The sequence below is a fragment of the Neopsephotus bourkii genome, unplaced genomic scaffold (genome assembly GCF_033783945.1).
Source record: "Neopsephotus bourkii isolate Nb327-2 ecotype Australia unplaced genomic scaffold, CSIRO-AGI_Nbou_v1 NB_1328, whole genome shotgun sequence".
In the NCBI taxonomy this organism is placed as follows: Eukaryota; Metazoa; Chordata; class Aves; order Psittaciformes; family Psittacidae; genus Neopsephotus; species Neopsephotus bourkii.
In genome coordinates, this window is record NW_026901808.1 from 651,019 (window position 1) to 671,573 (window position 20,555).

The 20,555-nt window shown below is 38.6% G+C and overlaps 1 protein-coding gene across 9 annotated transcripts in view; it reads right to left on the reverse strand.

The window, feature by feature from the left end:
* Positions 1 to 20,555, reverse strand: part of KIF21A (kinesin family member 21A) — a 91,397-nt gene that overhangs the window by 50,014 nt on the left and 20,828 nt on the right. For all 9 annotated transcript variants that reach the window (XM_061366223.1, XM_061366222.1, XM_061366226.1 and 6 more), the window contains exons 2-7: positions 10,388 to 10,610; positions 8,956 to 9,138; positions 5,621 to 5,770; positions 4,824 to 4,958; positions 2,073 to 2,240; positions 202 to 317 (exon numbers count right to left, since the gene is read on the reverse strand). In XM_061366223.1, the coding sequence (XP_061222207.1) occupies positions 202 to 317; positions 2,073 to 2,240; positions 4,824 to 4,958; positions 5,621 to 5,770; positions 8,956 to 9,138; positions 10,388 to 10,610 (975 nt within the window). The remainder of the gene's footprint in view (positions 1 to 201; positions 318 to 2,072; positions 2,241 to 4,823; positions 4,959 to 5,620; positions 5,771 to 8,955; positions 9,139 to 10,387; positions 10,611 to 20,555) is intronic.

Below are 20,555 nucleotides of genomic sequence, written 5' to 3' on the forward strand. Positions count from 1 at the left end.
GCAATGCAAAAATCATCTTTACAATATCTTTTCCCTGCATTGCTCATGTTTTCTACCACAAGAGTAATTTATCTTTGGAACCTTCTCGCAGAGAAGACTGGCTATTTTATCATTGTTTAATATTTATTTTACTTTCTGAAGATAACGTACTCATTCATGCTCATTCACAATGAAACGCATAAAATATTCTAGTTGTCATACCTGTTTCCCCCAAGAGAGTCCTGAAGTAGCCTTGTAAGCTTTGAATCTCTGTATGGTACATGAGTTGCCTTCTTACTTTTATCTCCCAGTGCACTTATTACATTGCCAAGTGCCAGCTACAAAACACCAAATCATGCAACACATAAGTTAAAAGAAGTTCCTGAATAGTTTTATTTTAAAAACAGCTAAAAATGGAGTCTGCATATTTTGAAATAAATATACTCATCAAACTTAAAATTCTTAGGATTTTTGCATTTAACACTAGACATCTATGAACTTTTCTGCTGTCAACAGTGAATCAAATTAATTGCAACCTGATACCTGCAAGTGCTAAGTGCTTTGCACAATTTGGTTGCACTCTCTCATGTCACTCACAAGCTAAAGTTAGAATTCCTTCACGTAACAAACTTTTGCTTTCCATGATTATTAAAGCTGATCTCCACTTCTGGCAGTAGCTATATTCGTTTTAAAATTGTTATCAACCTGCTTTACACTAGATTTAGAATTAAGTATGGGCATTCACACTGAAAAAAAAACAGAATTTACTAACCTTACTAGTATGAAATGAGGAAAGTCTGATGAATATTTAAGCATTTAAGGACTAAAATTGTGTCATTTGTGGCTGTCCTATTTCATTGCTCAAAGGGTCTAACTCAAGTTTATAAACTAACATTTGGCTGCAAAGCTATTTCTAAAGTGCAACTGCATGTAGTTCAATTATATGCCAAATTAAAGAGCATTCCTCTAGATGGCACCCTGTACAGACAGTTCTTAGATCTTGAAAATGGTCTTACTGCATTCAGCAGCTGACAAACTGAGTATACACTGTGACTGCTTTGAACTCTTTAAATCCCTTTTAATCTGTTTCCCAATGCTGAGGCCTGGAATTAATTGTAAATGGAAATTCTGTGATCAGACATTGTTTTTATCACACTGATTTTCACCTTTGTGCATTCTGTATCCTGTTTGTTAAGGATACACCTATGTCATCTGAAGTTTCTGTTGTGCTTATAATCAGTGATGAAATTGAAGTAAATTCTCTCTTCCATATAATATAACCAGTACATCTACAGAATATAACCACTGTCATGCAACAGAATCACTAAGAAAATTCTAGTTACAGAATATCTATCTGTAGTACTACACACTAGACCAGAAGAGACACATTTTCATATAGAAAGTAAACATATATTTGTGTCTGTAAAAGTGAAGTGCACAGAGCCTCCATTCAGCCAAGCAGCTCAAAACAAAGGCATAAAACTACAATCTCCACTGATAATCACCAGCTCTACTTTTCAATGGAGATAAGTAAATGTTAAGCAAAACATTTAATAAAGTTAATCAAAAGCCTCATGGAGACCCAATACTCAAACAAAACAAGTAGTGATGCTATAAATGAAAAATTTTATTTCTAGTTGTGTTTTGCCTGGGGTTGTTTTACATTGTACTTCATAACTGTAATAAAAACCAAGCATTTACGGATGAATTAAGCTGACTCATTGTCCACATTTCACATGCCTGTACTCCTTATAAACTGCTTATGTTCTCCAATTGTTTGGATCTTGACACAATAAAAAATAAAAGTTAAAAAAATGAAAGGTACTTTACAATATCTTTTAATAGTTAAAGTAACTAAGTATATTCCATAAGCTATAAGTACTAGAATTTGCTAGTTACGGTCTAATACAACTGACAAAACATCAGCAAGCCAGGAGCCAGTAAGAATCAATGTGCACTATCACATCCTGTGCAAAGCTCAGTCTTTGTTCACTCAACGCTATTCTACTTTAGGGATTACTGAAACCAAGTGATCCAAAAAAGGAAGAGAAGATAGTACCAACAACCTATGGGAACAAGTTGTATAGTCTTACTAGTCCACAGTTGATGGAAATTCCTTCTTTTGCCCTTTCTCCTGTAGCTCCTGTTCGCTTTAACCTTTCAGATCCCGCTAAATCAACAAAATGGAACTTGGCAGTAAGAGTTTCAAATTCATTCATCTCAGAAGACTCTGATATTATTCTGTTATCGGTGGTATTATCCTGAAATAAAGAATAAGCCATAAATCTTAGTAAGATCTTTCACATTAACTTATTTCATATTATCTTTCAATTAACATTTGTCTACTGCAAAGTTCAATCAACAATTATTTACAAGGCTTGCTGTCATGTTATTCTTTTATAACAGTCTCTCTCCAAAAACTGTCACCATTTTAATCATACGTACTAACATATTCATGAAGACCCAGTTCCAGATGTATGCAAATGCCAGTTACTTTGAGTATAAACTACAACTGTTTCTTGATGGAAGGATGGGGGGATACGTACATTAAAATACACAAGTCTTCAGCAAAGTGGCCAACAACATTTATACCTCTTCTGGAAGGCAAGTCTTAAATCAGTTGAAGGAAATTGATTAAAAAAATACCAAACTTAATTATATAATTTCCTGACCCACTTGGCTCATAAACCTCCCAAATAACTGAAAGATATTTTGGTTTTATAACTCTAATCCCCATCACCAGCATCCCTGTGGCATGGTTCTTCAATTTTATTGTCGGAATTAATTTTTAAGCCAGTTTCCTAGCAGCCAGTACTTTACCACCACTTCTGACTTGAGCAGAAAATGGGGATAGAGGAGGCAACAAGGGAGAAGAGGTTCCTTCCCCACAGCCCAAGTAAGCTGTAAAAACTGGCACTTGACACATACCTTTGTCAGTTTGGGGAGCCTCACTGCACTACAGTGAGCCACCACAGCCTCGGCCACTCTTTCCACTTCATGTCCCAAAGCACAGCAACAAAATTACCCTTGTTCTTTAGATAATCCCAAGCTTATTTCTGTCCATTAGTGTAGCTGTACTACAAATCACTGTTTCTGATATTTTGACATTTACACTGCTGTTTGCTCACACTCTTTCGCAGCCCTCAAAGCATGCTTTCACTCTTGCTTATTTACTAAGCCAAACATACAATCAGAAACTCCCAAGAAGCATGGGTAGTGCGAACACAGTGTAAGGAATGGCGTGTCTGTGCTATAGCCCTGGCTGCCTGCCCCAGAGCAGAAGCAGCCAATGCTGTCATCTGAGCAGGAGAAACTGTGTTGCCCTGGTAACAAAGCTCTCCCAAAACTGTTGTCTACAGAAACTTGAGCTGCATCTCTCCTGGACACCCAATAATAGCTCATATTAATTTATATTCCAGGAGCATTCAAAGGCCAATGTCAGGCCTAACCTCTACTCTCCTAAACACCACAGGGAAAGGAGAGGGTGCTGTCTTCACAGATGAAGCATCTAGCAATGCCCAGCTCCAGACTGTCAAATTACCTTGCTCATATCTCCCAAGAAAAAAAAAGGAGAAAAAAAAAAAAGGAGAAACAAGCCAATTTGACGTAAGACAGAAGGCAGTCACCTATTCCTCTAGCACAAGGATCTGTTAAAAGCCAGGCAGAGCCAGGCAAGAGTTCTGCATGTGGCTCAGCTGTTGTGGAAGACTTCAAGTGCAGCTGCACAGTCAGGCTGCAGTGCTGATAGCCTGAGGGAAATGAGGCTCCCAGATGAGTTCTCCTGCTCCCCAGCTAAATGGACAGTTTTCAACAAAACCTCTGAACAGACAGCATCACCACGCAGTGACTGAGGTGCCCTGTCTGGGCTCCAAGTGTAATGCCAGTCCCTCCCAAGTGAAGACAGATAGCTGCCCACGCCACCAGGTTCAGCATGGAAATCAGGAAGAAGTATTTTTAACAGGTACATAAAGGAGGTCTACATACCACAAAGGACCAGGGAGTGACACTCATTTTGCCTGCAAAGGATTACTTGTAGTGTTACAAAAAAAAAGCAACCCGCCCCCCAAAAAATTACTACAACTGCAAATCCAATTCCCTGTTCCACATGCTTGAAAGCTTGATATCTGTGTGTAAAATGCTAGCCAGACACACTTAGTTCACCAAAATACGTTAAAATTGATACCTTTAGGATAATCAAAATAAGGCCCCCTGGAGCTACTGTAGTTTTAAGTATTATGGTTTTATTGGGAACCCCTCTCTTTACAAGGTATACCAACAGCAACTAACAACCAAAGAGTCACATGAAACATCTTCTACAGAACAGCTCCACGTGCATTCATAGTTTAAAATTTCAGGTTAAGCACATAACCCCAAACACATACATATTCAAAATAAATAGACTATGCCTCAGAATCAAATGCTTTACTACTTGCTCTTTATTGGATATCAATATTTAACCTGGAATATCCAAGTGTTTTCAGTTTGCTGACTTCAAGCTTAAGTCCACTAAATACTAAGACAATTTGAAACACTTTCCCAATTAAAGGCAAATTACATTTTAACTCTCTTATTTGTGTATGTTGCAACAAAATACTGAAGAAAATGCTGGAGGAGAATGAGCTGGTTCATGTAAGAGGCTGCAGTTTTATGGTTGCCTCTGGCTAGAAGATGGTTATATAGGCACAGATTAAATCAAATCATTATAATGCTTAGCAAATTCATCCAGCATGACGATGACTGTAGCATCTTTACTAAGTGCAATTCAGATAGCAGTGGCTGCTAAAATATTCACCTTTTGAAAAACGGTTACTAAAGTGATGATTAAAACCAGCAAAGATACGTACAGTGTTAAATGCAGGACAGACTCTGGTTTGACATAAGTGTATAGTAAAGATAGCATGAGACCGTGAGCTCTGAACATTCATCTGAGTGCTGGCAGTGGTTCGAGACAAAGCCCCCAGCTTTAGGCACTGCATCATCTAGAAAATAGACAAGACGTACATTGCATTGTTTGCAGTTTAAATAAAAAGTGTTCTTGTAACACTTATGGCTTTAGATATAAATAAGCTTTTACTCTTTGATATGATTTCAGTTCCTTTAGGTTGAAAAGCACAAAGGTACTTAAGCAAGCAAAAGTATTTTCTACTGTTTCTAAAAGAAAATGCTTTAATCTTTGTACCCATCTTTTTGCTGTCCCCTGGTAGTAACATAGCAACCTTCGTTTCATTCACCTGTGGCAAAAAGGTACAATTTTTGTACTTTTTGTAAAAAAACACACAGTAAAATAATATTGGTATTGCACATGAATAGCAGTTTAACACACACCAGTCATAATGCAAAGCTTTCTTGTCACAGGAGAAAAATACCACATATAAGATTTAGGAGACCAGATTTACACACATGCCAAAATTTTCTCTCACAGCAGAACTACATTATTAGTAAAAGCATGTTTCTAGCAAATTCAAGTGGTAGGAAATTACTATCAAACATTTAGCAGACTTAAGGCTACAGAAAATAACGAAAACTTGTAATTCAGATTTGGCAAGCAAAACCTATCTTTTTAACTGCTTAACAAAACATACAGAAAATATTTTTAGAATGCATTTGGTATGTTACACAGTAATTTATCTTCAGTGATCACCTCTGATTCTCCATTCACAGTTCGGGTTGTAACACCCACTGTATAAATTCCTCCTGCTGAATCTTCATGTATTTTAATATTTGATTTTTTATTCTTTGCATCGATGTCACGTGTGGTATCAAACAGATCAAGAATTTCTTCATTGTAAAGCTGAGGAGAGAAAAAAAAAAAGATACAAACTATATTACTTTAGGAAGGAATTCCTCCAAAAACTAACAAAACTGTGCACAGAACAGAAAGTGAACTGTGAACAGAAAGTTCTAAAAATTCAAATGTCAAGGCTCACAGAATAGATGCTATGAAACATCCGAACTCACAAGGACAATATGATAATATAGCAACTGCAAATTAAGTCACCAGCACACCTTACTATTATGCCACCCAAAGCTGCCATAACTTCCTCCAGATTGTCAGATCTGGGAGAAGATTCCTTGGTGGGACCAGGGAAGTGAAGGCTCTAGATGCCAGCAGAACAACCACAGCAGGGGTTTCTGTGGCAGGCACCTGCTCTCTTCAGATTTGACCTTGGCCTTTCCTTTTGTTTTGTTGATTCAGTTGGCTGCACCCTTCCACAAAGCACTTCAAACTCACTCTACTTGCTCTCCCTGCCAGCACACCTTTTCTCATCTCCTCCCTCACACCTTAATTCTGTTTCTCCTTCATTTGGATAAACTGTTCCTGGCCTAGAAGGAATTTAACCTGTAACAGTTTTTGTGCAAGCTGCCTATTAAAGACACCTACCACCAGGCCAAAAATACTGTGGGATGGTTCCTTGAGCAGGGCTTTTCCTCCATGCAATACCTACACTTTAGTGCCCCAGATTGAGTCACAACTTTCAGGCACAAGCACACAAGCAACAGCAACTATCTCTTGCATGTTTCGGGCTGCTTAGTGTTTATTGCCTGTTTCATTGGGTCGCCTGAAGGCAAATACCATCTAGTGGTCTTTCAACTCAGTATCATTGTGCACAGCAGACTTTTAAGTCAGTAAATGATATCAGAACAAGGAAAGACATCAGAACTTACTATGTAGTCATCTGTTACAGGAGATGGATTGTCATTTTATAAGAATGCTCCAAGTTTTAGGAAGTGTTTAAATCCAACTGAAGACAGCAGGGGAAATAAAATAAAGAAAGAAACAACAACAAACGGAAAAAGCAGGTCTCTGCCGATGTATACTGGAACATTTCCACTGTCTTTAACTTGGTTATACCAACTAACTTCAGCAGAGCTTAGGCCAAACTGATTAAATTCCTCAAAGTCCCTAGGTAAAAGCCAAGGAAACATTGCAACGAATCTGTATACTCCCAATGTACTTTCTCATACACTGAAAGCAAAAGGCTTCCTCCTCTCACAAGTGAGGATCGCTTCCCCAGAAGAAAATGCTCAGCATTTGTGAATGTGATGCTTTTAATCTTTAACATATTAAAAATTAATTATATGTCATTATTAGGCAGAAATATTCTAAGTAGGAGCCCTCTTAGTAATATTTTACCTTCCTAAGTGCAAGTAAACCGATGTCACAATTTAGAGAGGATCCTGATAATGCAGCTGTAATTGTTTGGGGCTGCATACGTCTATTTTTATGGAAACTTAACAGGAAAGCGAAGAGTTAAGAGAAGACTGCAGCAAACCAAAGAAAAGCAAGAAAGTAGCAAACAGAAGTCACTGTTCCCAAGTTACCCAGCCCTCAAACTTCAAAGTTATTCCAAAATAAAACCTTGCTTCAACTTGTTCAGTAACTAAATTACTGTTTATATAATCCAGCTCTAATGGTAGATATGATGGGAGGAAAAGGATATATTCTGATACAAGAGTACAGTATAATATGTAACTTCAGAAAAGGCAGAAAGTCCCAATTTAGCCTTAGAACAAAAAAAAAAAAAAATCCACCAAAGAAGTGACATTTTGTTAAGGAAGAAATTATTATATACATCATTTAATCTTTCTCCAAATTAAATAGAGAAGTTTTAGTATGTAGATTTCATCTAAAATATGTTGTAATTCCGCATACCATCACCACTGTAACTTGCAATTACTGCTCTGTACTGTGGGACTCTTGCAGTCATGTTTTTAATGTTATATAAAAAACACAAGGCATTTAGAAATTACACTGGTTACTACTCCTGACACTACTGCTGCAGCTGCCTGAGCAGAAGTGAAGCTGCAGCTCCCCAGTGTTCAGAGAACAGGGGAGTGCAGCATTCTCGTGGCCCGTGCTCAAGCCCAGACACTCTCTAGGCAAACATTAGTCAGACCCACAAAAACCTCTGCTTAAGGTTAGCAGTGACAAACCTATACTAGTGGAAAACCAGTGCCAGCTTGTTAATCTTTAAAACAATTGCAGGAATATATGACTAAAGGACCTAGTTTATTTCAGCAGTAACAGAAACCATTTTTTCTCTTGAGTAATACAAAAGTGGGGTTTCTTTCTCCCCTGAAGTAGACAAAGTTGCAGGCAAACTAAGTAATACACATGCTCTTCCTTAAATTGATTCTTCCTCTCTGTGTGCTTAAAGTATTGGCTTCTGCAGCTTGTTAGTAAATGTAAATACATTACACCCAAATCAATCAAATAACAAATAGTTCCACAGGCAGGAGAGACAGCATAAAAGCTGCAAGACTTAAATCAAAAGCTGTCACAGGTTGGAAAGATCACAGATGTTACGGCCTCTCTTACCAGTAACTGTGTCCACAAAAAAAAAAAAACCCACAAAGGGAACACTTCTTCCTCAGCACTGACCCATTTTTTATCTAGATCTAATAAAAGCAGTAACAGTGACATGTATCACCAATCCTAAATCACTGGGGATCACAAAAAGAAGTATTTTTATGCTAGGTTTCTTCATCGGTGAAATAAATATAACAAGTCTCCTGAACAGATTTTAAAAGCTAAAGTAATCTATGGCAAAGTGTCAAAAGCAGGCAAAGCATGGTGACTATTCAAAGGCACAAGGTACAATCGATTATTTTTTTTTATACATGTACACTTTCTTGCTTTGAGGTTTTGTAAAGAATTAAGCAGGCAAGAGCAACAGGCCCCACAAAAATATGTGTGCTACAGAAAGGGGTAAATAATGGTCAACATGACTACTTCTGCACTTCAAAATAACTCTGTGAAGAAAACTACTAAAATAATTGGGATAAGATAAAAAGACTTTTTTCATATTCTGAAGAGCTGAAGTAAACTCCCAAAAATGTCCTTTTGAAATCTTGAAGATTAATTCAAAACATCTTGTGGGAAAAGAAATAAAAGTAACAAAGAGAAAAAAAAAGGATTAATTGGCTTAAAAAAACCTGATGGAGTTACATGCAGAAAACACAGGTTGTATTTACCTCTAAGAACTGTGCATTCACTTTGAAATCTGGAGGGGGAAGCCCTTGTTTAATAGCAGCTTGTTTTTTTCCTTCAATACATCTGAAAAGATGCTTAACAGCACGGGATATAATGCCTTGCTCCTCTTCTGTTATATTGACATCAAACCCAGTGCCCATGGTGTATGTTTTGCCAGCACCTGTCTAAATTGAAAAAGGATTAGTCACTAGAACGATTAATAGTACACAGAGAAATGCAATTTGTGAACATTAATGCTAGATAGTGACTACTAAGTCAGTCTACAGTATTAGCATGCAAAACAATAGGTCATTTTGGGGGGGAAAAGGATTAACTGCAAAAGTTGGACAAAATCTATGGTTTATCCACAGATCACATACAAGAAGGCACCAGCACAACATTTCATAGCCTTTCCCCTACAAACTTCTAAGCTTACATCGCCCTTGAGCTATCATGTCCGAGGTCAGAAGAAGAGTTAATGTTTTCAACCGAGACTGTTAATTAAAGCATATATTTTGAACGTAGAAGCAGCATTTGCAATTTCAATTTGCAATCTGAAGTAGATCAAATAACTCCCTTAATTATGATGTCTGACTATCTCAGGTAGAATATTACCATTGTTTTCAATGTATAAGACAGCACTGAAGAATACAAGACATACGTTCACTAAGAAGATAATTTAATTAAATATGAAGTCCTTACAGAAAACAAGGCAGCGTTGTGTTTTCACTCCATTAGTGAGGAAAGTCAAAGACAAAATCCTACTGAACATAAGCTAAACTGGATCTGCACACTGCTAGAGTTAGATCTATGAAGTCTAGTTCAAGATATGACATTTAACAATGATAAAATTCAGCATCTAAGACTAAAATTTATGCAATCAATTCCTAAAGGAATATTCAGAAGACACTAATGCATTATCTGCATTGTGCTCAATATTTCAGCTTTAAGAAGTAAAATATGTGCCCAGTGCACTGAGAGGGTGTGTTCTCTACAAAAAGTCATTTTGCCCACAATGCGGCCTGAAGCTCGCTAGAATCTATTTTAAAAAACCTCCTCTTACCAAAAGTGTCTGAAAGCACAGAGGGATGGACAGTTGTTCAGAAAAGAATCTCAGTACAACCTATCGTTACATAAAAACTGATGAAGCCACTAATTAGTACTGCTGTATTTGGGGTGAATTAAGAAATTACATTGTCTCATGCTATTGTCAGCATTACTATTAATTCTACTGCCTATATATTGTCTGTGTTTCAACTGCCATTTTGCAGAGAATCTGTACAAACTCCTAAACAGTTTCCTGTAGGACACATCATTTAAAATAAATCCAAGATGCTAAAACCCAAGTTCATGCATTCCATAATTTAAGAGAAAGATCAGTCACAAGAAACAGTTTATGTCAAAATAAATACTTTGAAATAAAGTAAAGCTTACCTGGCCATAAGCAAACACAGTGGCATTATAGCCTTCAAAACAACCTTCGATCAGTTTTTCTATACATTGTATATAGATCTCTTCTTGCTGCGAGTCTATGTTAAAGACATAATCAAAAGTGAAGGCTTTATCTTTTCCCAGGAACACTTGAGGTTCTCCAGGTGTGACAGAGGTACAAATATGGCATCCTTCAATCTTCTCTTTGGCTAGCTGGGGTCTAATTCTGGTTTGGAAAAGACAAAAAGAACTATTAGAAATTCTCATTATCAGGGAGAAGAACATATGAACATCGTAAAGAAGAGATCTGAAAAGAATTCCTGACTGAAAAACAGGAAATTTTCATCAAGCCAGGAAGCTTCCAGTTGCCTGTGCCACAGAACTGACCATATCAGAGCCCCACTCCTACAACTGTTCATGCAAATGACACTGTCTTCCCTGAAGGTTCACCTATCATCTTCAAGTTGATGACCTGCTAGAACTCTGACCATTTCTATGCATATATGGTGCATTACTGAAGAGTAACCTGCATGAGCCTTTTCAGACTTTGAAATCATATCGGACTTCTTTGTGCTTTCATTGTAAAAATGGATTTTAATAGCAACAGAAATATGAAAAAATTGGATGATAGTTTAAGTAGTATTTTGGAAGCAAGGATCCCCAAAACCTACATATAAACTTAAACGAAGGCCTCCTTGCTAAGAGCAGGCAGAAAGGCTCAGTTGTTCTTTGACAGGAAAGGAGCTTTGTCACAGCGAGAACACTTCCATGTAATGTTTGGTTTCAGTGAAGCAGCATACCTCCAAAGGTAAGAAAAATATCTAACAAGTTCTAAAGAGGAGAGTGTCTCATTCCTCCTTATTTCCCCGTTGAGACAAAGTTCAGGCTTTATTTCAGTTTGTTCCATCTGACAAACTACTTGATAGAATATAAAAAGTTCAAGATAGCTGTATTCTATCATTTTATTAGTTCTTCTGCATTCTCAATACTCTTCCAAACTTGCCAAAACTGAGTTAATGCACTGGCTCTGTGACTAAAGAACACTGTAGAAGTTTGTGATTCAACTGGTTCAATAGTTAACTATCAGGAAGAAAAACTCTGGCCAACATGACATATTATTCCAGCTGTAATTAATAATTTGTTTAAAAAATTATCTCTTCTTTTTTTTCTGTTTTAAAGAAAAAGTATTTCCAAATTCTCAAAGCAAATTTATAAATGAAGAAAAGTGTGCAGCTTAAAAGACAAGGGAGAAATAAGGATATATATACATATATATATAAAAATAAAAAGGGTGATAAATCATCAGCAGTACAGCTACATATAAAATCATGGAGTATTTCATATAGATTTTCCACTTACATCAAACTTTAAGTACTTATATTTACTTTGGTATGGCTGCTTTTGGTTACATGTCTAAGTTGAAGATCTGTACGCAGATTATACTTTAAAGGCACATACTCATTTTGTATTCTGTGCATTAAGGGCCCCATAGCATGTAACAAACTACATTAGTGTTTCATTTGGGGTACTTGTGCTGTCTTGAAACAAATTCCCTCTGCATCTTCACTTAGCACATGCTACCTTGGATCACAGAGCAGCTTCAGTGTGCACAGATTATACCCCTTTCAGAAGAAACAAAGCCAAAATGCTCCACTCCAAACACAAAATTTGTTCCAAAAATCTAATCGAAACATAAGGGCTCAAAGGTACCTACTGCTCTACTGCAACCATGCCAATGCTTGCTGATGCACAGAGACAGGCTCCAACATACCTGAGTGGACTGCTGCAGACTAGGCCAAATTATACCAGCACACACACTTCAGGTTGAGTTAGAAATATGAGGGTGGGAGAGAATCACATGGAACATGATGTACTTTTGCAGAGTGCAAATTGTTCACCCAGAGACATGCATTGCCATCAGGAGTATTTTTCAGGATTTTTATTTTAAAAGCTTCATTACATCCCACTGTGTGGCACTAGGGAATAACAATCATTTATTCGTAAGGGTTTCTGCACATTAACTCCTTTATGGAAAGTTCATTAAGGATCAGGCAGTACCTCCCTTGTCAGCATACCCTCTAGTGTGAAGTGCAAATTAAGCAAACCTTTGAAAAATACCATTAAGGGAAAAGTATATGATGTGTAAAATAGGCATAAATACTCTATAAATGGTGTTTGCATTTAAGGACAGTGTGTAATATAGGTCACAGATATTCTCTCTAATAACAATCATTACCATAAGGATTTTTTTTCTCTTTAAATTAGAAGAAAGCTAAAAATAATTTAGGACTTGCATAGCTCTTTCACTAACAAACTTGATCCACTAGCACCTGTACCCACTAAACAAACCTGACAGATAGAGACTTTAATGGGAAATTAATCATACGCCTTTCTTAACAGCCTTCTATACAGCTAGAAAGTTGAGCAAACAAAAGCATTCAGTCTATGACACAATATTTAGAAAATACCAATACTCAGCAAGTTATTCAAGGCATTTAAATAAGGCAGTAGAAGTCAGTCAGCGGGCAAGCTTCTTTTTCAGACTAAGCACTCTTATTCTTTCACTAATCCAGTGCAGATGGCACAAAGACAATCAATTGTTCTTACAAGCATGAACTCTGAGGGCTCCCAAAGCTCCAGCGGTACTTGTCGCATTGTTTCCTGGTATAAGAAATCTTAGAAAGACCTGCTCTAAAAACCAGTAACCCATTTTCAAACCTTTCGTGCATCACAACCTCTTTCCAGCCAGTTCCAAAAGGCTTAACACTAACTCGCAGAATGAAAACTGACAACTTCAAAGAGAAGGAGGGTTTTTCCATGGTTTTTTTTTTTTAGGTCAGAATTAACTTTCTGTGCTGAATAACTGATGCCATTATGACAGGTGCCAAATAATTTTCTCCTTTCTGCTACTAAGTAAAGGCTCAGAGTGACCACAAAGAGGAACAGCATGCCTAAAAATATTAATGATTTGCATGATAATTATTACAGTGATGACAGGACTAAAGTGAGAAGTTTCGATGTCAGCCTGCAGAGACTTCCCATGAGGATCCTCCCAGCTAGCTCCTTGCCTTGCAGCCAGGCAGCACCTCTGAGCATTCTGCTGCTCAGCACAGCAGCAAGCTGCAAGTGCATTCCATGCAACCATAACCAGGCCACAGCAAGATACCATTCCAGAGACCAGCTGAGCTGACGGAAACCTTTGTCGCTACTAGCAGCTTGCTGCCAGCACAGTTACTTCCTTGGGTAACCTCACAACATCCAGAGACCCAGCAGCAATGGCACTGTCCTTCTTCCCTAATTTACCACAAAATCTTAAGGCAGTGCTAAGAGAAAAAGTAGCATTTCACCAGCACCTCTGCAGCACAAAGGGAAAACAATGCAAGACTTGCCACATCAGTAAAGCTTCACCACAAAGACAGACTCCTTTCTTACTCTGTAACTGCCTTTACACAGTGTGATGCTCTACCACAGAGCTGGGAGCTAGCAACAAGTGAGATCACAGCTGTGTCAGGTTTGAATGACATCTTCCCTAAAAAAGGATGTGCAGACAGGAGATCTTCATCGCCCAACCTAAGGCCTACTCAAGGGATACTTCGTGCTCCAGAATCTATATAGCTCTCTTGGTAAATTCAGCAGCAAGCTAATACAATGACTTTAATAAGTAAGCAACAAATACCTCACCTTCAACCTGATTTCTGGCTGCTTATGAAGAGTGAGTGGATTACATGAACCTCATGGCTCTCAAAGTCTTGCTATTTGCACTCAGTGTGTGGTCTGGCAAGTTACAGTCCTCATGCAAGTCAGATTCTGTTCCAGCACTGGCTATAGGAACATTTCCTCCTCCTCCACCTCACACATCAGTTGGAAAGTGATTTTTTCTTTCTGCTTACAGCCAAACTTTTCCCACTTTCATGTCTTAATGTGGTCACTTCTGTCAGCAAAGCAGGCAGCGCCCATGCTTTAAAATGTGAAAGAGTTCATTTCGATGATCTCTCTGCAGTTCCCAACCTAGTTGTATGCCACCGGGATTTTTCGCGAGGACAGGTTTGACTTCACCCATTTTGTCATCTATGCAGCCCCCATCTCACCTGTTTTTCAGGCTATTCTCCTAATTGTGTACTATCAGGTGTTTTCTACCTATTTACAATCACATCTCCTTAGATGTGGCAACCACCCAAACACCACCTTGGCTTGCATCCTTCCCTCTCTTCCCCTCCAAAGCATGAACACACCCAAGTCTTGTTTACATGTACTTTGCAGAGCCTCCAGGCCACACGCATGAAACTTAATCCCCTAAATCTATTCTGCCTCAGCATAGGGACAAGCTGTCTAATTAGGGAGGCTAAAATAGCCAGTGGTGGCACAGTAATGCACTAGATTGTACTAATCTCTCAGTAGAATAGGTGCACAGTGTCTCTGCTAAAAATATAGTCAGCTAGAACAGACTCCAATAATACAGTCCAGGGACTACAGCAATATTGGGTCAACACCATGTGTTATGCACAAACATTAGACTTCCCAGAAGTGATTCTTCCTCAAAACAAAAAATATCATAATATCCCTCTGAAAAGCATCCTCTCTTAGTTTATTTCTAGAGGCAGAAAACTATCCCAGTGATAAGTATATACTATTTTTATATATATATAGTTTTATAAGGATATAGATGGAATACATACACATCTCCTTTCAGCTACTGAACAATTTTATGTCTGTTCATTTAAGAAGTGCCCCATTATCTAGCTTTTCCTCAATCTCCACACATCTATAATCAAGCCATCCCTTAAACCTCATTTAATATACTAAACAAAATGAGAACAGTGAATTTATTTTGCATGTGAAGTACAAATACTACTCTAGCAAAAGGTATTTGTCACAACATTTACCACATACATTCTCAGCACCTGTACAGAATAGTAATAAGCAAACAAGTACTTCTAAGGGTAACCTATGAAGGGCAAAGCATGAAGTTATTCTAATTTTACGGAAAGAAAAAATACATCACAGATTAATTTTGCAGACAGCAAGACCTGGCCAGAAGCTGGGTGTTGGAAAAAGGATGAAGTCCCACAAAGTTCTTTTTCATTAAAAACTTCTGCTGTGGGGAAAGGCCTGTCTTCACCTTGCTCAGAAAAGCACATTCAAACACCACTCAAGCCATGTGCAGTGCTGAGCAGCAAACAAGTTACCCTGTAAACCCAACTCTCTCTTGTTACAAACCTATTAAATTTCACACAATTAAGTTTCACGTGTGGGTATATGAAATATTAAATCCAAGAGCACGTAATAAAACTTTTAATGAAGTGTAGCAGGCAATATAAACTGGGAAACAAACAAAAGCTCTCCAAACAGGATAAAAAAGCAAAAACAGATTCCTGCCTGTATTTTGGCATCACAATTTCTTTTTTCCATTCCATTTACATTTATGCTCAAACCACTCCCACTTAAACATAACCCTTCACAAGGAGGGAGGTAAAGAAAGCTGGACAGATTCCTTCCCACAGACAACTAATACTTTTGCTTGCATAAGCTTTTCAGTATTTTTGCTAGCACACAACAACAGAAACTTGCTTGCTTTTGTGATTATCAGCACCTCCGAATGAGACTTCAGCTATAGCTACAGCACCTGAATGCGTTATGTGAACTAATGTTCTGAATGAGGTGTACGGATATGAGAAAGCCTGGCATACGACAAATACATGACAAATGCCAGATCTACCTCTTGTTAGCACAGCAATACAGGAACAAACTTTCTGGCTTGTGCCAGCAACCATGGTAAAGAGTTTCTGTTTTGTTGCCAGCATGTCTGGGCACAATGGCCCCTGCACCTCCATTGCCTGTGGCAATCATCTCTGGTGCTAAGTAACACAAGCGGGTAAAAAAAAAAATGCTTATATTTGGTGAGTTACCATTCAACCGCTTTAATACTAATGTGCTTCTGTAATGTCCCCCTCAGCATTTCCAAAGAGAGTTGTTGGTGACCAGTGAAACAAACGTGAAATATCTGAACTGTTTTAGAATGCTTTTACCCTGTTTTTTTCCTCCAGAAATACACACAAGTTCAGAGAAAGTATAAAATTACTACAAGCCAATACCTCAACTTCCAGCCCAAATCCTTTTGAAGAAATATCACAATGATTTACTTTAACTCCTCTTCAGAATAACACAAAATACACATTAAATTCAAATCCATACCACACAGTACTCCTTCCCAGCGCTAGCACTAAAATAACCCCCTACGCTGTTACTGTAGCTGCAAACAAAGTCCAGGTCATTTGTCTTCTGCTTTTCTTTTCAAGTGCCAGCAAGGCAGTTGTTGCTCTGCAAGCCATAAATATACTGTACTGCTAGTATACCTTGACAGCCTTCAGGATGGACTCCATTAGTTTCAGGTGCCTGCAACGGCAAAAAAAACAAACCACCCCAAAACTTCATGAAGTACTTTCAATGACTGAATGAATAATGAAATAAAAGCCATCCTTATAAAGCAAACAAAGTGTAAGACAAATTCAGGGCACCTCTGTAACAGTGCCACTGCTGCAGAAAGACTAACTCAGTTTCTGGATGCTTTATCATTCAGTATGTACCCTGTGGTATCAATGGTGCAGTTCTGTATTAGTTATATCAATCACTGGTATTACACATACTGGTATTCACATGTAAAAAGGACGTGTGGTTACAGATATGCATGTTACAATGATTACACAAGACACTGCTCAGCAGCCACGCTGTGGCAGCTGGCCACCCAGCACATTGCCAAGTCTCTCCCCCTGCTGTGGGTCAGCTCCCACCCTGTGAGCCTGGGTTACCTGTGGGAGGCAGGGGCACATGCAGTCACCCAGCCATGGCAACGAGCACTAGCTTGCTGTGGTTGCAACTCAATCGCTCTCACCTAAGATGTGGGCACTGCTCCCATCGATGTTTCCCTAAAGTTACCATGGCTGTCATGACCCAGACTGAGCCCAGTGCTGCCAGAAGGTGCAGTGTGTGCCCAGAGCCCACAGGAGCTAGGCAGACTCCAGGCATTACTCTGCCTAAGCTTACACCAGCTCCCTGGGCAAGCACAAGTGAGGCAGATGTTATGCACATGTACCGATGCTCGCCTTTAGACACCAGGAAACCAGGCACGTTAAGTAGGTATGTATCTCAATGCAAGTCTGGCAACACCAGAGAATAAAGTTTCACAGACAGCTCAGATAACTAACAAAATGTATTAGGAGTGCAGCGAAGCTAAAGCAAGTTCTGTGTGGTCCAGATTTTACTCCAAAAATCCTATTAAGATATTGATAGACAGGCATTAGCATCCCTTCAATCCATGTGTAGCCACTACATATGAGCATTAATCCCTTAGTTTAAAACATCCAGCAAAATCAGCCACTAAATAATAAACTGGGTTCCAAGATACTGTGTTTTCAATAGCTAACTTATTTTACTGCAAACAAACAAAAAGAAATCCTATTCAAAAATACACACACAGGATATTTTGTTTTAGTGCTGCAGAATGTCACTTCCAGTTTGCACATAACAAGAAAGCAGCAAATGGAAAACTGAAATTGAATTAAATTGAGGAAATGTACCTCTGCTGTAACTAGATTTGTCCAGTTCTCCTCCTCTACCCTCAGCCTTTTTGGCTATTTTCTATTTTTAAGAACCAAATTTAATTTCACAAAACAATTACCCTTTTCAGCAGCCTGTGTCTGGTCTGGTCAGCTCATCTGCCATTAACTGCTTGTTCTGGGGATTACGTTTGCAGTGCCAGGCTGAGGCAGTTTCGAAGGCTGCTGCTTTCACTTTGCTCCTGAAGCACTGTACAATAGCTGCATCTCCAGGCAACCACTGCAGCTAGCCAGAAAAGAGTTTAGCAGTATGATTTCAGAGCAATTCTTGTGCAATTCTGTAACAGCCAAGCAGGCTGTGCAACACAGATGGCATCCTCACACTGACAGGCACAGTCCTGTGATTTTGCCAGGAAAAGCAAACACAGGGCGGGGAAAGGCCCAAGCCTGCCCTCCCACAGACCTCCTGCTGCCCAGCACACCCATTCCTCATCCCCACATCCCACAGAAGAGCTAAAAGATCCTCCAGACAACCTCAGACATCTTTCCTTATAATATGAAGCAATGCTTTTATCTAATCCTTTTCCTTGTTGTTTCTTGTGGACTAATTTACTCTCTAGTGAGCAAAGAAATCCACAGCTTTCAAGAACAATTTGACTTTTGAGAGACAGAAGGGGCAACTGTTGCAAGATTTGTAAAGGCCTTGATTATTTCTAGTTCAAGGCAAGGTCAGCTGCAATGGAAAAGGAGCACTACCATAAGCTTCCACGTGCCTGCCAAGCACAGAACTGGAATGCCTCCAAACAGGAGCACAGTTTGAGTAGAACTAAACTAATATTGGAAACAGCATTTCTAAGGCAAACAGATTTTTCTTTTTTTTTTTAAACTGTGCTACTGTCTATTTTTTTAAATGAACACTTAGTGTTATGTGTGTCATCACTCAAAAAGCTAGAGGAGAAATAATATCTTAGAGAAAACTGAGAATCTAAATGAGATCTAAAAATGAGAAAATTAGATGTAAAAAACATGCAGCAAATTTTAATTTATGAATTAAGGCTTGAAGAATTTACTGTTTATCAGCAAGGCCTTCCTAAAACTAAAATTCGAAATTAATTTCAGACCATACAGAATGCAGGCACACGTGTCATGAAATAAAGCGGCAGAATACAGACACTGGTCCTAGTAAAGGGTCAAACATACTCTAGTGCTAAAAGGGACTACAGACATTTAATCTCCATGTAGCTCATAAGCCTGGAGCTACTGGACTGTCTCTCCTCATCAAAGAGCATGAACAAGTAATATTAGAGAGTAAGAAGTGTAAGTATCTGCTGTTACAGTATAGTGGGCACAGTGCTCAGCTGTACTAACATGGTTGGCATTAGCTCAAGGTCTGGACACCATGTTGTAGCAAATATGTGGACATGCTCTGAAATATTCAAGTCACTCGCAGTCTACTCCTCTTGTAAGAATTAACCCTGAAAACAACCCCTGGGAGTGTTTTTTATCTAAAAAAAAAAAAAAAAAAAACAAACAAAAAGGAACTCCATAAGATGCTGGCTCACTTAAGTTCATATTTTGGGAGGTAGCTTCCCATCCTTCAAGAATCTCTGTGTACACTTTCAGATTGTTACTGTGCTTACACTGCACTTCTGGACATCACCCCACAGTCAGGAGAGCAGCAGACACATCCCAAATACCTTGTTCAGGCATGAAGGCCACGACACTTTCACAGGTGTTCTGGGAAACAACATCCCCAAAAGGCCTGTCAGAACTCAAAGAAATGCCTTCAGAGCCAACATAGGAAGTGCACAAGCAAGGGAAACATGTAACCCAAAAATTTACCACAAGGAAGCAGTCATCTGTGCCTCTGGCTCTGGATGACTGCTCCATGTCACCAAAACTGTGGTTTCCCAGACGGTTCAACCAGTCTGCAATTTGATGGCTGTGCACTGGATACACTTGTGTACCAAGACAAATATCCAAAAAGCAAACCAAGGACAAAAGAACTGCCTTAAACTGCACATTAACTCTGTCTCATATAAGTACACTTGATTCTTGTAAATTTAAGGTTTCTATTAATAAATATGCTTCAGTTTATATGACCTATAAGCTCATGCACAGAAGTATGAAACACCATCTACATTACATTGGTGTGGTTTCATATTAATCACTAGCACTGATGATACTGAACACTAATAAAGATTATTATTGTGAAAAGTTTATGGCAATAGCACCTGATGGTCACACTGCTTAAACAGTGTACAGATCACAAATTCAAAAGGAAAGAGGAAAGAAAAATCTTTTGGTGTGTGTCCCAAACACTACCAACAACTACTGCACTTAAGAGGCAATTAGGCAATCAAATGTATTTCTGTGGATAAGGATTAATGGAGAAAACAATTCTATATGCAAAACAGAGCATGGCACCCTATATTTCTTTTGTAAATTATGTGGGATTTTTTTCCCTCCAACATTTAGCAATAACACACAAGTTAGCAGCCTTCATCATTCCTGCTCTGGAGCATAGAGCTTTAAGGAGTGGCTGAGTCATGCCACTGGTAAAACTTACCAGAGCCTGGTATTCATTATGTAATTAGGGCAGTATCAGGAAAAGGAAC